The sequence below is a fragment of the Solea solea genome, chromosome 16 (genome assembly GCF_958295425.1).
Source record: "Solea solea chromosome 16, fSolSol10.1, whole genome shotgun sequence".
NCBI classification, from domain to species: domain Eukaryota; kingdom Metazoa; phylum Chordata; class Actinopteri; order Pleuronectiformes; family Soleidae; genus Solea; species Solea solea.
The window spans coordinates 14,492,461-14,507,534 of NC_081149.1; the positions used below are offsets into that span (position 1 = coordinate 14,492,461).

The window sequence follows — 15,074 nt, forward strand, 5'->3', positions numbered from 1 at the left end:
TTGGCTGAGATATACTGTTTATAATGGACAGGAGATGCAGCTGGCTCGTTAAATAATCAAATGCTGATTTCCAGGATTATTCCAGGATAACCTTCAGGCATGTTTATGGAATTTATTTTTAAAAAATGACTTCCTCAATTTTGACACTTGAGGGCAGTGTACGTCAGTGTAACTGAATATTTCTGCAGACAGAACCTTATTCAATATTGTTGTAGTAATAAGATGAAGCAGAACCAGTGATCTCGCACTTTCCCGTGCAAATAAAAGAAAACTGATTGTATTATGTGTATCAGGAATAAAATCAAATCAGCAATTGTTGGAAAATGAATGCAACTTTATAGTTTTTCAACCACAAGACACTGATTTTTTGAAGAAGCTGGAACTGGAGAGGAAAAATAAGCTTGACTGGGAGGTTTAAACAGCCAGTCCTCAGCATACTGGTGAATATCTCAAACGAAAACCACTCAGTGTGGGAACAGCATTGTCTTTTAACAGTTAGAGTAATACTCAAGACTTCAGTTTTTCCCTGAAATGTAGAATTGAAACTGCTGAAATAAGAATTAAAAAAAATCTTTTCTGAGATTTAAAGTACAAACCTATGCAGTAATCATACAAGGGTCACATGACAGTGATTTTTTTTTTCTTCTTCTCACACATAAGAAAACATCAGATTCACATAAACCAAACACTCATGTAAACAGTCAATGCCTTTTGTCTGATGTTAATTGAGGGATTAGAATGAGGGACTAGTATGATGCTTGTTCAAAGCAAATGTGACTCCATTGCTGCATTAACACCAGCTGTCAATTCAAATGTGGCACCAGAGATGCATGTGAGAATGCAGGAGATTATCTAGGCTTTCAATCGCAGCCTTCTATGAAATTTGAGTTTTATGAACCTTTCACTTTTACATACATATATGAAAAACCTCATGATCCCATGTTCTAAGGACAAAGGTGTTCTGTAAAGAGCAGATCAAAGAAGCTTGACATTATGAGATAGTTAGTTAATCTAGCTGTTTTTGGACTTGTGATCAGTTGTTCCCACGTAAGTTATGATCACATGAACGTTTATCTCGAAGAATCTTCTCTGGGCACTATGGGAAAATGTTCCCAGTCAAATGAAAGTGCAGTGTTTCCATAAATCTTAGTATTTGTCGTATATTTGTGAGAGAGAGAGACACAAGAATACATAGGCAATGTGCAAAACAAATACAGAAAGAAAATGAAAAAGGAAAATGCCACACATGAAAAACTATAAAATAATAAGATAAATAGAGATAAGGGTTATTTTGAGGGTATTTGCAGTGCAGTCCATTTAAGTTAAGCATAAGTGCACATGTAAGGGATATCTAAGCTTAAGAAGTAAATGATCTGAATAAGAGAAGATCTGAGGGATAGTTTGAAAGTTTCATGTAGAGCTTTAAGAATGAATTACACAATTTAGCAATTGTTCGTAAACTGGGGGGCCATCCTGTCTGAACACAGAGAGGAATGATGATTTGCCCTTTATGATAAAGTAATGGATAGGATTTACGTGCTGGGGTATTGATGGGGCAGTCTAACAATACAGCATACCGCCAATACCTCTGTTGATCCTAATCCTCACTTATTATGACTCAGCAAAACCAATGTAGCTAAGAGAGCATTACAGACTAAATATTTTTGATATGAAAAACAAAATAAAACATTATTTTTAGTTAGTTTTAAGCGGGTATGTTATTGTGAGTTTTGTTTTATTTTAATGATTGCTATTTTAATATATTTAAAATAATCAGTGTTAACAGAGGCATCAAGAAAAGTCATGTGCTGGCAAATAGTCAGCAAGAGAAGTATGTATTGAGTCTATTATTAGATCTAATGACGGTCATCAGGCAGGACCATCGCTCATCAGGCAGGACACCTGCATCCAGCCAGCCCTCCGACAGGGATGCTGAGAGGTGACACATCAGCAGAGTTGTCATCATCTACGCTGTGTGGTGCAAAGCCAGCCGCTGACAGGGTGCTGTGGTGAGGTTTTGACTGGAAGTGTCTGAAGTCACCCAAGCCCACAATTTATCAGGAACCTCTCAAGTCATTTATGAAGTTCAAGCTCACTCTGAGCTGAACTTGATATATTTTCCAGACAGAAAAAAAAGGTATTTTTTCCTCTGATGTTCACACAAAAGCGTTATAGAGTTATAGGAGCCAGCATTTATACAAAATTTGTGCCACTGACCATTTTTTGGCTAAGGTTGAATTATGGTGAAAACAGAAATGTTTCTGTTGATAACTTTTCACTAAAACAAATTAGAATCAATTAATTTCAGAATGTATACATTTTTGAGAGGGATTTGCAATAAAGATGATGACTTTGGCTTTTTAATTTAGTGGCACAAATATAGTCATTATCTTAAAAAAAGTATATGAATCCACTTTGCACATGCATTTAATGTGAATAACTTACCTTATATTGTGTTGATGGAAGATGTAATGACTTATACTTCATATCAACATTTAAAGAAATGTAAAAAGAAACGGCCATAACAATGGGTAACAGTTATTCAGTTAAATTCACATTCTTATTTAAACTAAACACATATGTCAGTCGTTCTGACCAACATGGCGGTGAAGTAACAAGCTCCTTCCGGCTTTGTGATCAAGCTGAAAATGGGTCAAAGTAGCTCAGAATACATCTGGATTGCAGTGGAAGTAATTTAATACGAAACGTTTATGTGTAAATATGAATCTGACACATTATGAACAGGAAACTTTACTCCCTTCACTGCCCCTACACATTATGTTCCTATGACACAAACATTATATTGTGACAATGCACATGATATTACAGTCAAATGTAATCAGTTGTCTTGCGTATGACGAGATTGTTAGGTCATAAAATGACCTGCTTTTCAGTATTCATACAGAGGTGCCGTCATCACGACCCAAATAGTAAAACATTTGTGCTGCATAATCCAGATCTGGGTCACTTATACATTTCCCAAAGGTTTCAGTCATTAGCATATGAACTGAATGATGTGTTGGGTGTCAACCGTCAACGCACGTTCTCAATAAATTGGAAGCACAACTAATAAGAAGGTGTTCAATAAGCTGCACATCGATGTGTGTGAGTAAGTTTCATCTAAGCTACTTTTAATTAGGTCTTCAGTGGCTGTGTCACGACAGCAGTCTCTGCGGTGGTGGTTAATAAGAATTAGTTCCATTCGTATTTACCAGGTGTGAAGATTAGGGAAGAGGGAAGTAGAAAGCATTAACCCACTGACGAAAAATTACAGTAAAAATATATAGGTCAGTGCAGTTTAGATCATATACCATGACCTTTCAATAGGTAGCAGAGACCATCAATGCTGATCTGTGATTTTCTATTGAAAGGCAATCAGCCTCTGATGCTGCACAGAGTAATTAACACCACCACAAGCACAGTGTGTAATCTGTGATGCTGCCATTTCCAGGGAGATGATAAGCAACTCTGCAAATACTAAACAAAGTGAGGCCATTACCAATATTAACTCATACAGAATTATCAGTGGTCAAATATTGAGCAACCTGATAGCAAGATCATCTAAATGAAATGATAATCAGGATTATGACTAGTAAAATATTTAAATAAAAAGGTTTACATTTGCTTTATTTATTGGAACGGTGTTACTGCATGTTACCAGAGGCAGTATAGACTGTTTAAGTGATGTTATCCCTGATTAGCTTTTTATTTTGTATCATTATTCTAACATCGACATGAGGCAGTTATGAGTGCAGACAAGACTGAAGTTAACATGCATAAAAGTGCAAAAAAAACTCTGCAACGGGCCATAGAACAGATAACGAGAGTGATTCATTGTGGTTTATTGAAGCATATCATCATGCCCACTCACATTCACACAGGTTGCCATGATGCACTCTAAATGCAGGCCATGTTTTATGTCACGCTTGTAGACATAGCAAGGTGAATGTAGGCGATTAGCTTAAGGTCAAGTTTTGTTTGTTCTGTGTATGTCTGTGACCTATTTCTGAAGGAATATAGGCCAGATCACAATCTGGTCCTGTTAAAACCCCACTACATCCAAAGAGTGAGGAGGCTGCCTACAGTCACACGCTCTTTCAGGAAGTGGTCTCCTGAGGCTGAACTGGCTCTACAGGACTGCTTTGAGACCACAGACTGGGATGCTTTGCATGGATCCCACAATGAGAACATCGAGGCGGTGGTTGACTGCACAACTGAGTATATCAACTTCTGTATGGACGTTGTTGTTCCTGTAAGAACTGTACGCTGCTTTGCTAACAACAAGCCCTGGATTACAAGCAACATCAAGGGTCTTCTGAACCAGAAAAAGATGGCCTTCAAGGATGGTGACACCCAGGAGCTCAAGCGGATACAGAAGGAACTCAGAGTCCAGCTCAGAGAGGCGAAGGAGCAGTACAGGAGGAAGATAGAACAAAAGATGCAGGAAAACAACATGAGGGAGGTGTGGGAGGGCATGAAGACAATCACTGGCTGCAGCTCCAAGAGAAAACCCCCCATGGAGAGCGATGTGGGTAGGGCAAACCAGTTAAACCAGTTCTTTAACAGGTTTGATCACCCCATCCCATTCACACATCTGAATGCTGATGCCCTCACCCCTCACCTCACCCCCCAACTCACACAAGCCTCCACTAACACAGATGAGGACAACTCCCAACCCCCCACCACACCACCCACGATCACGGCAGCTCAGGTTTATGGAGAGCTGAGGAGGCTGCGTCCTAACAAAGCTGCAGGTCCAGATGGAGTGTCACCTCGACTGCTGAAGGCCTGCGCGCGGGAACTAGGTCACCCCCTTCAGCACATCTTCAACCTGAGTCTGGGACTGGGGAAGGTTCCCCAGCAGTGGAAGACATCATGCATCATCCCAGTCCCAAAGAAACCCCATCCTGGAGAGATGAACGACTTCAGACCTGTGGCCCTGACGTCGCACGTGATGAAGACCATGGAACGACTGGTGCTTCATCACCTCAGGCCACAGACCTGCCATGCCCTTGACCCCCTACAGTTTGCTTACCGGGAAAAGGTGGGAGTGGAAGATGCCATCATCTTCCTGCAACATCGATCTCTCTCTCACCTGGACAGAGGCAGCGGTGCTGTGAGAATTACATTCTTGGATTTCTCCAGCGCCTTCAACACCATCCAGCCTCTGCTTCTGAGGGACAAGCTGTCCGGGATGGGAGTGGGTTCACACCTAGTTGCCTGGATAAGTGACTACCTGACCGGCCGACCCCAGTATGTGAGACTGGGGGAATGCAGGTCTGACATGGTGGTCAGCAACACGGGGGCGCCGCAGGGGACTGTGCTCTCTCCTGTCTTGTTTACCCTGTACACGTCTGACTTTCAGCACAACTCAGAGCTCTGCCATGTGCAGAAATTTGCGGACGACACAGCCATTGTTGGCTGTATCAGGAGCGGAAACGAGGATGAGTACAGGGAGCTCATCCAGGACTTCGTCAAATGGTGTGACAACAATCATCTGCTCCTAAACACCACCAAGACCAGGGAGATGGTTGTGGATTTCCGGAGATCCAGGGTGCACCCAGAACCAGTTCTTATCAAGGGGGACTGTGTGGAGGTGGTGCACACCTACAAATACCTGGGAGTACAGCTGGATGACAGGCTGGACTGGACCACCAACACAGATGCTCTGTGCAGGAAAGGACAGAGTCGCCTGTACTTCCTTAGAAGGCTGGCATCCTTCAACGTCTGCAGGAAGCTGCTACAGACCTTCTACCAGTCTGTGGTAGCGAGTGCCCTCCTGTACACAGTGGTGTGCTGGGGGGGCAGCCTAAAGAAGAAGGACGCTTCACGCCTGGACAAACTAATAAGGAAGGCAGGCTCTGTTGTAGGCACAGAACTGGACAGTCTGACATCGATAGCTGAGCGACGCACACTCAACAGGCTCCTGTCCATCATAGACAATCCACACCATCCACTACACAGCACCATACACAGACAGAGGAGCAGCTTCAGTGACAGACTGCTGTCAATGTCCTGCTCCACAGAAAGACTGAGGAGATCATTCCTCCCCCATGCCATCAGACTCTTCAACCTGCATCATACATGACACATACATGCAAGCACACATGTACATCTCATTCTACAACGCCTTTATATTTTTTATATATTTTTTCTTTTTTTCCTTTTTATACATATGTTTCAGTTTATATTTAGACTGTACATAGACCTGCATGCCTCTTATGTTTCTATCGTGTAACATATTCTGGAGCTGCTGAACTGTGAATTTCTCTGTGAGATGAATAAAGTATCTATCTATCTATCTATCTCCATCTATCATCGGGACAGCATTGTCCAGACAAGATAACAGGATGTCTTTTTCATGACACAGTTGACCCAGTGGTTAGATATGATGAGATGGATTTCTTAATATATTATTTAATTCAGTTTATTTTGAACGTAAAGTATACCTTAAAGTATAGTAATTGTATGAATTCAATACTACAGATTCCCAAATATAGTGGGCTTTAATGTTCCATCAGTTTTACCAACAAGATATACCTTCAGCCTTAGCAAGCAACTCTGCCTTTCTGAGACAAGTCTGTTTGTAACCACTGTTTAATAACCTTCTGTGTTTTTTTCAATCACTAGAGAACAGTTTAAATTTGACCTTTTTATCTTTAATAATAGGGACACCGAGCTATGTTGTTCTAGACTAACTAACGTCTCAAAGGCAATGACGTACTTCGTGACGTAAATCGTCTGCGCCGCGGAGCAGGTTCGTGATGGCGGTGGCTCAGCTGAAGGCAGAGAAAGAGAGCGATGACTGCTCTCTACTGCCGTTAGTTCATGATATTATCAAATGGTAAGAAGACATACGTGTGTTCATTATAATTGTTTTCTCACTGCTCTGTGGAGAGATGTTTATGTGTTGTTTTTTCGGTCATTTTGGGACCGTTACTGCGAAGCTAACACATAAACAAGCTAACGCTAACACATTAGCTTTATACCAGTTGAAACTAGTAAATGTCTAAGAGAGAAACTATTCAGCGTAATAATCGTGTCTCACTTTATTTTTGAAGCATGGACAAGGACAGCCAAGATATCCACCAGGAACTAGCGAAGCTGAAGGCAAAGATCCAGGAGGCTCGGGAGCAGATCTCCAACATGCCCGGGATAGACTGCAGTCCCCTGGATCAGCAACAGCAGCTGGCTACGCTGCGTGAGCAGGTCCGCACCAAGAACCAGCTGCTGCAGAAATACAAAAGCCTGTGCATGTTCGACGTACCGAAGGCATCGTGACTCTGAAGAAGGACTTTTTGTTTTGCTACGCCCTCACTTATGTGGCAGACAGACATTGGAGTCAGAAAGTAAATGGACGTTGAAATAAACCATGGACCGATGGGGGTTATGGTTTCGGCCACGCGTGGGTGTCTGATTGACTGTCCACAAGTAACGACATTTCTGGGGATGTAGGTAATGGGCCAAGGAAGACATTTTTGTATTCATTTGGGAAACTGAGCTGTAATGGAGATGTTGTGCTCTCTATGTGCTTTCTGTAGTTCCTATTTTGTTATGATTTTCTGTAACTAAGATGACACTTGGATATGTTGTGTTGTAGTATAGGTTTTTCATTGTGTACAGGTATCTTTTATGACACTTATTTAGTAATAAAATTGGCTCACTTTTAAACCTTGGACTGCAATCTTAATTTGCTTATATATGTACCTGTTATTATCATTTATGAAATAGTTCAAATAAAAGAGTGCACCATGATCATTTCACATGTGATTTAAGAGGTGATATGTGACAACCATAGTCTTTAATGTACCATGAGTTGATTATGTTTCAGTTACAATAACTGTTGATGTATGAAGTTCGTGGTAATATACACCATGAGCCTACCCCCTGACTGGATTTAATGTGGTTCATTACTCATCAGTTTTATGATGTGTCTGCTTTTCCTAGAAAGGGTAGTTGCTTTCCAACTCGGTGCACGCTGCTCAATGTAAATTGATTGACGTTTGCGTGAAAGAAAAGAGAAGAGGACAACAAGGCTATGAAAATAAACTGTATTTTTAATTTTGTAGTGAATGCAAAAGTTGACAAAGACATAATAAATAAATAAACATTCAGAGTTCATTTTGTTCATGTTGCAAACTTTCAAGTTTCACCAAGTAAAAAAAAAAAAAAAAACTTAAAAGAAAATGTAAACATTTTACAGTGCTATTTCAGTTCACTTTGCATCTCCCTGTGCACTGAAATCGTCTGTCTCTGGGCGTATGAGCTGGACAACTGTCCTCTCTGGTCTCCTGAAATGTCTCTTGTACGCTGCTCAGTGAATCTCAACATATGATGCAGCCTTTCTCTTTGTTTTGACTTCCTCCGACAGCTTTCTCTTTTATGTACATCAAGTCACTGTGCACGCTGGGTCTGCGTGCAAACGGCGCCACAATCCCATATGCGTTCCCGTCTTTGCACTTCTTGTTTTTCAACGACTTTCTCTGGAGAAGCTCGCAGTACTGTAGGGAGACTTTGCAGTGCCGATCGGGGCTCATTTCGTTGGGCAACTTCGCCAAGTTAAAGAGAGTCTGAAACATCTGGTCTACGTTGGTGTTTTTCTTGGCTGAGATCTCAAAGTATGCGCAGTGCTCGTCTCCATCCACCAACTGCTCGATCTCGTCCTCCTGCACCTCACGATAAAAGTCTCTGTCACACTTGTTGCCGCAGATGACCACCGGGACGTTCACGTTCTCCTTGGTTTTGTTTCGCAGGCATGACTTGGTCTCGTGAATCTGACGCTTAAGCCGTTTCACCTCCTGGAAGGACTCTCTGTTATCCAGACTGAAAACGAGGATGAACACATCACCTGGAAAAAAACACAAGACAAGACGAATTTAGTATCAAATCATTCTCAAATATGTGTCCATTATTTCTAGGGTGCAGCATGGCAAATGCGTAAAGTTGTTTTAACATCAACTCACCAGTCAGAATTGAAAGCCTCCTAATTGCAGGGAAGGGGTGATTTCCAGATGTGTCCAAAATGTCCAGTTGGTAAACGTCCCCCTTGATGCTGTAGAATTTCCTGTGAAAGTCCTCAATGGTCGGCGTGTACTGCTCGTCGAACCTCTCGTTTAGAAACCTGGATATGATTGCTGTTTTGCCAACTTTAGTGGAGCCCAGAATCACCATCCTGTGGCAGTTCTTCGCCGGTATGTTGAACTCATTGTCGGTTGGCGACGTTTTCTTAATCATGACTGCAGAGCGGTTTGTGTCAGTCGGTTGCTGGTGCTGCTGTGGCAGAAGACGGTTTATATCCTTTGGGTGAAGTGACTTGTCTGCTCTCCCCCGCGCTCTTTGAAGCCAGATGACAACAGGCTGCCAATTTATGGAGGGAGAAAGCCGCGCCTCCCCAAGTGCGTCACACGTCTCCACAGTCTCCAGTTTGGGCAGTTAAAGCATGGCCCGAAATCACAATGTTACAACCCTGCGTTGTACCCTGTTGTGCGTCAGCCCCTTCCACCCCAGCCACAAAATATGGGACTACTTTATAATTTTAAGATCACATTTGTGCATCACACCTGGCCATAACTTAGATTGTGTCATTAAGTACAGACAGATCAAGCAGCAGTCAAAGTGCACATTTGCAGGACTTTAATTTGTTTCCTCAATTAACAATAATTATACACTTGTTGGAGGAGATGGTCCAAGTCTGTAACATTGAGGCTGTATGTTTTCCAGCACTCAACTTTCCTCCCTTCACATTTTGTCACCTCCTATAAATAAACATACATTGTTAATCAAAATGAAACCAAGCAACAATGTACTCACGTCATAAGAAAAAAAAAAAACCTGCAAATGAAGAAAGGTGTAAGTAGTAACTAGAAGCCATCCAATCCCATTTGTATTGTCTTCCTCATATGTGTTAATCGAAGTAACCCGCAGAGGCTCTAAAGATAGAGCTTGCTGACTGTGACTCAAACTCTGCTCATCCACATTTATCACCTTTCACTTGTCTTCTCACCTGTGTATCAGTGCCACAGCCACGTCTAATAGTGTCACTAATCGACATTTTTATTTGTTCTCTGTTCTCTCCATTTGTTTGTTTATTTCTAGACTCGACCTGAGCTCCACTTATCGGTTTTATACTGTATGTGCTCTGTTTTAATGTGCAGCTAAATTAGTCAAACCACACACATGATAATTGCCTTTATCAAGACATATTTTGAAAAGAAAGGAGACAGCTAATATTATATAACAGCTTCGATTTTTTATTTATTTACAGGTCTAAAAGCTCTAGTATTTACCTTGGTTTCATGTGATGACCTTTTTGAAACTCTCTCTGGTTCATCCAGGATGAAATCAGATAGGTATACCTAAGACCGGTCGTTCAAGTCAATAGGTTTGTGTAACCACTAACCAGATTGGAGTGAACCTGTGCTTCACCTTTGACTATTGGTTAGTAATTCATACAGCGTGTTCCCATGATGAGTGTAACATAAATACGTGCAGAAAAACCCATCCATTGAGGCCATGTTATAACACGGCATGCATGAAACCAGATGGGATCATAAATATTCAAACACATAATCATACCTTTTCTCTGTGCATTTTATGGTATTGCTAATTATTTAATTTAATGTAATAAGAATAATGAATTAATTATAATTATATTATATATATATATATATATATAAATATATAATTATATATATATAATATAATTATAACAATTATTAATTATGTATATTCTGCGCATGAAATTAAAGGTAGTAAATAATTGGTCATTAAAACATTAATCTGCAGACACTGATCCAACGCAGGAAAGGTTGAAAGCAACTCCAAAATATCTGCTTCTCAACAAATCATGTGGCTGATTTTAAAGCCTGGCTCTCTGGTTAAAATCGGACAAATTATTCATTTTCTTGGTAACAGCTGACACAGAACAGGTCATGGCAACAAGAGGCCCTGCAGCGTGTTTTTCTTTGGTCAGAGCCAGAGAAACATCAACATTTTCACTGCTAATTCTCTGGAACCTCGAGGACAAATCCACACACGGTTGCTCTTTTGAGAGCCAGTCCATGGTCAGTCCTAGAAAACACAAAACGCTGTGTGGCGTCTTTATCTGCGCGCGTCTCCAACCCGGTATTTTGCCTTGAACCATGTTTTTGCCCTCCCGACCTGTTAGCTGGAGCTCATCACATCGCACTGTCCTGGCAACGTAGCCCGAAAGCAGAGTAAACAGCTGCAGCCCGCTCAGGCCACGGCCACTCACACACGTTAGGCTCATTTTCTTCCATCATTTAGTTAAGAGAACCCCCTGTGAGGACATTTTGCTTCGCAGCTGATGTGCAAACAAAACCTTCTTTATTTATTTATTTTTTTACACCTGGAGAAATGATTGGAAAACACACACACACAGTAAACCTACAACCTTAACCGTTGTTAGAGTAGATACACCACCTCCTTTTTTACTGTGACGGAAGCACGCCTTGTAAAAACATGATGAAAGTGGTCCAAGTACTGGTCGGTGAAAATACCATTAAGTCTGATGACACAGGTGCGTCAGATTGTGGTGAAGCAGTCGACGAACAGACCCAAGAGCTGTACAGCGATTCAAGCTCATTACACTTTCATGAAAGAAGCAGCGATTTCACCAAAAAAAAAGAGCGATGGATTTGGTTTGAATAGAAATCTGATAACAAGTGGAACAGCAATTTTTTTTGGCATCGTGTCTTCTCACCCACCCTTTCGGCAGCTCACACATGAACAGCGTCATGTGTGTTTCATGCTTGACATGCTGTCTGTTTGTGAGAAATCGTATTAACAGTCACCAACAGCATATGGTGCATGTGAGCAACTGTTTTATGCATGCATAACTGTTTGATAGTCACAAGCCAATCCATCAAAATGCAATTTTCTTTTCCAGCAAGACAGTATAAACACTCTGGGTCTCTCAGTGTAGGATTAGCAGGACAATAATGTCATACAATAGGTAATTGGTCAATTTGTATAAACTCCATCTACAAAGGACACGTGTGAGGCAAATACACATCCTTGAAGTGGAAGTCTAAATGGATGGAAACAGCGGGAATAATCTCAAAGTCCCTGAGTCTCGGTAGTTTGGTCATAGGAAAGATAAGAAGCCGATGACATAGGTTTAATGTCTGGGCAGAACCAGAACCAAGTCACAGGCAACCCCATGCGCTTCCATATATATTTTGATTCTCATTTTACTTTAACTTCCATAATTGTGATTATACTACAAATAAAAGGATAAATTGATTGTGTTTGTGTGTGAAGGTTCTCAGTTATCCAGGTCGTTGTATCTTCAGGAGATATTTAGATATGGTTCAGCTGACTCTTAGAAGAGCAGCAGAACATTGTTTGAAGATTATTTCTGATGATGACATCAACTCATAACTCGAGAGCAAATTGTTTTACTTTAATTCAACCCATAGCAAGTTCCCCTAAAAAAAGGATAAATTGATGGTATACCGTTGTATAATGGTCATGGAAAAACACTTTCAGTGTATAGGACTTACAGGTGTTATTTTATGGGACTATTATGGGACTTGTTTGCCCCACTTCACTTACTATTTCTTGGTTGTTTGAAAATAAAATTCTTAGAAATGAAATGATCTAAGGTCTTTTGACATTTTCGTATGAAACAATCTGTTGTCCAGTTGAGTGAGATAAGATCTCTGAGTGTGGAGAGATCCATCTTGATTAACTCAGTCCCGGTGAAATAGCTGTTTATCTTGTGTGCCGACAGAAGGAGTGGCCACACGGTGTTTACATGGCGTGAGACTTGGGGATGTTGCGTGTCAGGCAGGGCCATCTTGCAGGGTAACTGTTGAGTGAAGCATGAGCCCGGGGTTTCCAATACAAAGGCTTCAGGTTCCTGAACCAATCAGAGTCCTTGCCTCTCTTCACGTTTAGTTTGCTGACCACCTGTATTTTTGATAAACACATGATCTGTCAACTCCTTTATTATCTGTCACATGCAACCTGATGTCTGGGTGCCTAAATGACGTACATGACAAGGTTGTTCATATATATATGTATATATATATATATATATATATATATGTATAGGAAGACAGATAGCATGACTTATAATTCATGATTTAATAGCAGCCGCGCACAAGTTAAGACCTTTGTTGTTGTTGTTTTTTAAATTTATTTAAAACAGGGGACACAGGCATATTACTACATTTTCATGTAAATATATATATAAATAAAATATACAAGATTATAGCCAGTGGCTAATTTCCAGCTTCGGTCCCTTGGCAGGTTGATGGTGACACAAGACAGCAATATAAAATAACGACAGACAACATCAAATAAGACGGGAGGTAAAACAAATGAACATTGACAGCAGTAAAGACGTTTAAGAAAGAGTTTTAGACCAGATCACACATAATAAATATAAAAACGATGTTACTTATGACAAGCCAGAATAGTGCGTTTTTTTGGGGGGATAAAGTGCCAAAGTGCCGAGCATAAAAGTGCTAAAAGAGTATAAAAAGAGTGCTATTGCACGGGTTCTTTCCAAGGTGCTGGTATTGTACATTGCTCTCATTGCACATGGTTTTAAAGTGCATGGGTAGATTGCACAAAGCCATATTGTACACGACCCATTTCAATGGAAGTGTACATTTCATTTTTGAATATGAAATATCCCTGCCTTGTCTTAGCATGCTGGGCTACCACAGTCCCAGAGGTTTTTATAATGTTTAATCCATCAAGACAATTACAGCCGTTGTGTACAGAGATGTTGATTATTTAATTCTCATGGAGACACATCGTATTTTCAATGTTATGAAATGTTTGTTGATGACCTCACATACACTCACCAGACAGTGATTCAGTGGGTTCTCCTTGGCGAACCAGACTGACCTTAAAACGCACACGTGGTTATTTTTGTAATGGGCAGAAGTGCAGTGAATGTCCTCAGTAATGCATCTGGTTATGTGGAGCCGGGCACCTGAGTTCACCTCACAGTGTCTTAGGGTCCACAGAGAATATTCACAGTTTCTACAATCGGCGCTACAGAGCGTTTCAGCTCATTGCCACTTTATTGAACTTAAAAAATTAATATGACAGTACACTTCCTCTTTTGCACAAAGCTTCTAGCCTATATGTACATCTAGAGAAAAGTTAGTGAACATGGTGTCATATTTATGTTAAATAGTGAAACTGCCTGACAAGTTTCTTCAATGATAACTGAGGTGAAATCATGAATATTGGTTTGTCAGGAGGAACATCCACTCAGGATGAAGTGTGAACAAGAGTGTTCAAGTATATTTAACAATTATTTTACCCACTATTCTAAATAATTATCACTACATTATTCATTTCCTTGTCTCAATCCTAGACCGTATTCAGTGTATCATTGTGTTATTACTAAGACTGTTCTTCAGCTGGAACAGTTTAAAGGGTTCATTGTACAGTTTTGGATCAGCAAACTAGAATGTGAGCGCCTGTGTAGGGCAGTCCAGGGCTCCAGATCTCCAGTAAGGGTAATAGTGTGCAGGTCACAGCACTGCTTTTCCTAAGAGGAGAGACAGACAAGAAGTGGCTGCTTTAAAGGAGCTAGTGGTTTGACATAGCGACTATCAGGAGAATGTGCGATTACGTGCGATTACGTGCAATTACGTGCAATAGGTGTTTTTATGTAACGTCAAAAAAAATCCAATCACTAAACAGTGAGTTGTTTTAAAGTGCTCTGTCACATAATGTTACCAAACTAGGTATCCATGACAGACTGCAGACAAAAGAGCACAGTTATAAAACACTCTAGGAAAATTGGCTTTTTCCATGAGACCTTTCACAAACTGGCACAATGTCGTTTAGTGTGACTACCGCTGAGAGATCTTATATATGCCTAAGCTATAAGACGTCAGTGAACCTCCACCTTTTTCAGGCCCTGATTATCTAACTCTTTCATCATTCATGCAGAGACAGAAAAGAGAGGAATGGGGTAAAAGGAATTTAAAAAAAAAAGTAGCAAGCCATTGGCAGGCTTTAATGTATTGCATCTCTCCTTCTCACATACACACCAAGCTCCAGGCTTTTACGTCCACATTTGA

The 15,074-nt window shown here is 40.7% G+C and overlaps 2 protein-coding genes across 2 annotated transcripts; one reads left to right on the plus strand and one right to left on the minus strand.

The window, feature by feature from the left end:
- The first annotated feature begins 6,686 nt into the window (after window positions 1–6,686).
- med9 (mediator complex subunit 9) lies at window positions 6,687–7,671 on the plus strand. Its single transcript, XM_058652595.1, has 2 exons — window positions 6,687–6,844; window positions 7,062–7,671. Exons 1-2 carry the CDS (start codon window positions 6,765–6,767, stop codon window positions 7,279–7,281), a joined length of 300 nt encoding a protein of 99 aa, XP_058508578.1. The 5' UTR covers window positions 6,687–6,764; the 3' UTR covers window positions 7,282–7,671.
- A 366-nt stretch (window positions 7,672–8,037) lies between these two features.
- On the minus strand, window positions 8,038–9,327 carry LOC131474887 (dexamethasone-induced Ras-related protein 1-like). Its single transcript, XM_058652594.1, has 2 exons — window positions 8,964–9,327; window positions 8,038–8,848 (listed from the first exon to the last, which is right to left on the minus strand). The coding sequence occupies exons 1-2, from the start codon at window positions 9,232–9,234 to the stop codon at window positions 8,325–8,327; spliced, it is 795 nt and encodes a 264-aa protein (XP_058508577.1). The 5' UTR covers window positions 9,235–9,327; the 3' UTR covers window positions 8,038–8,324.
- Between the last annotated feature and the right edge of the window lie 5,747 nt (window positions 9,328–15,074).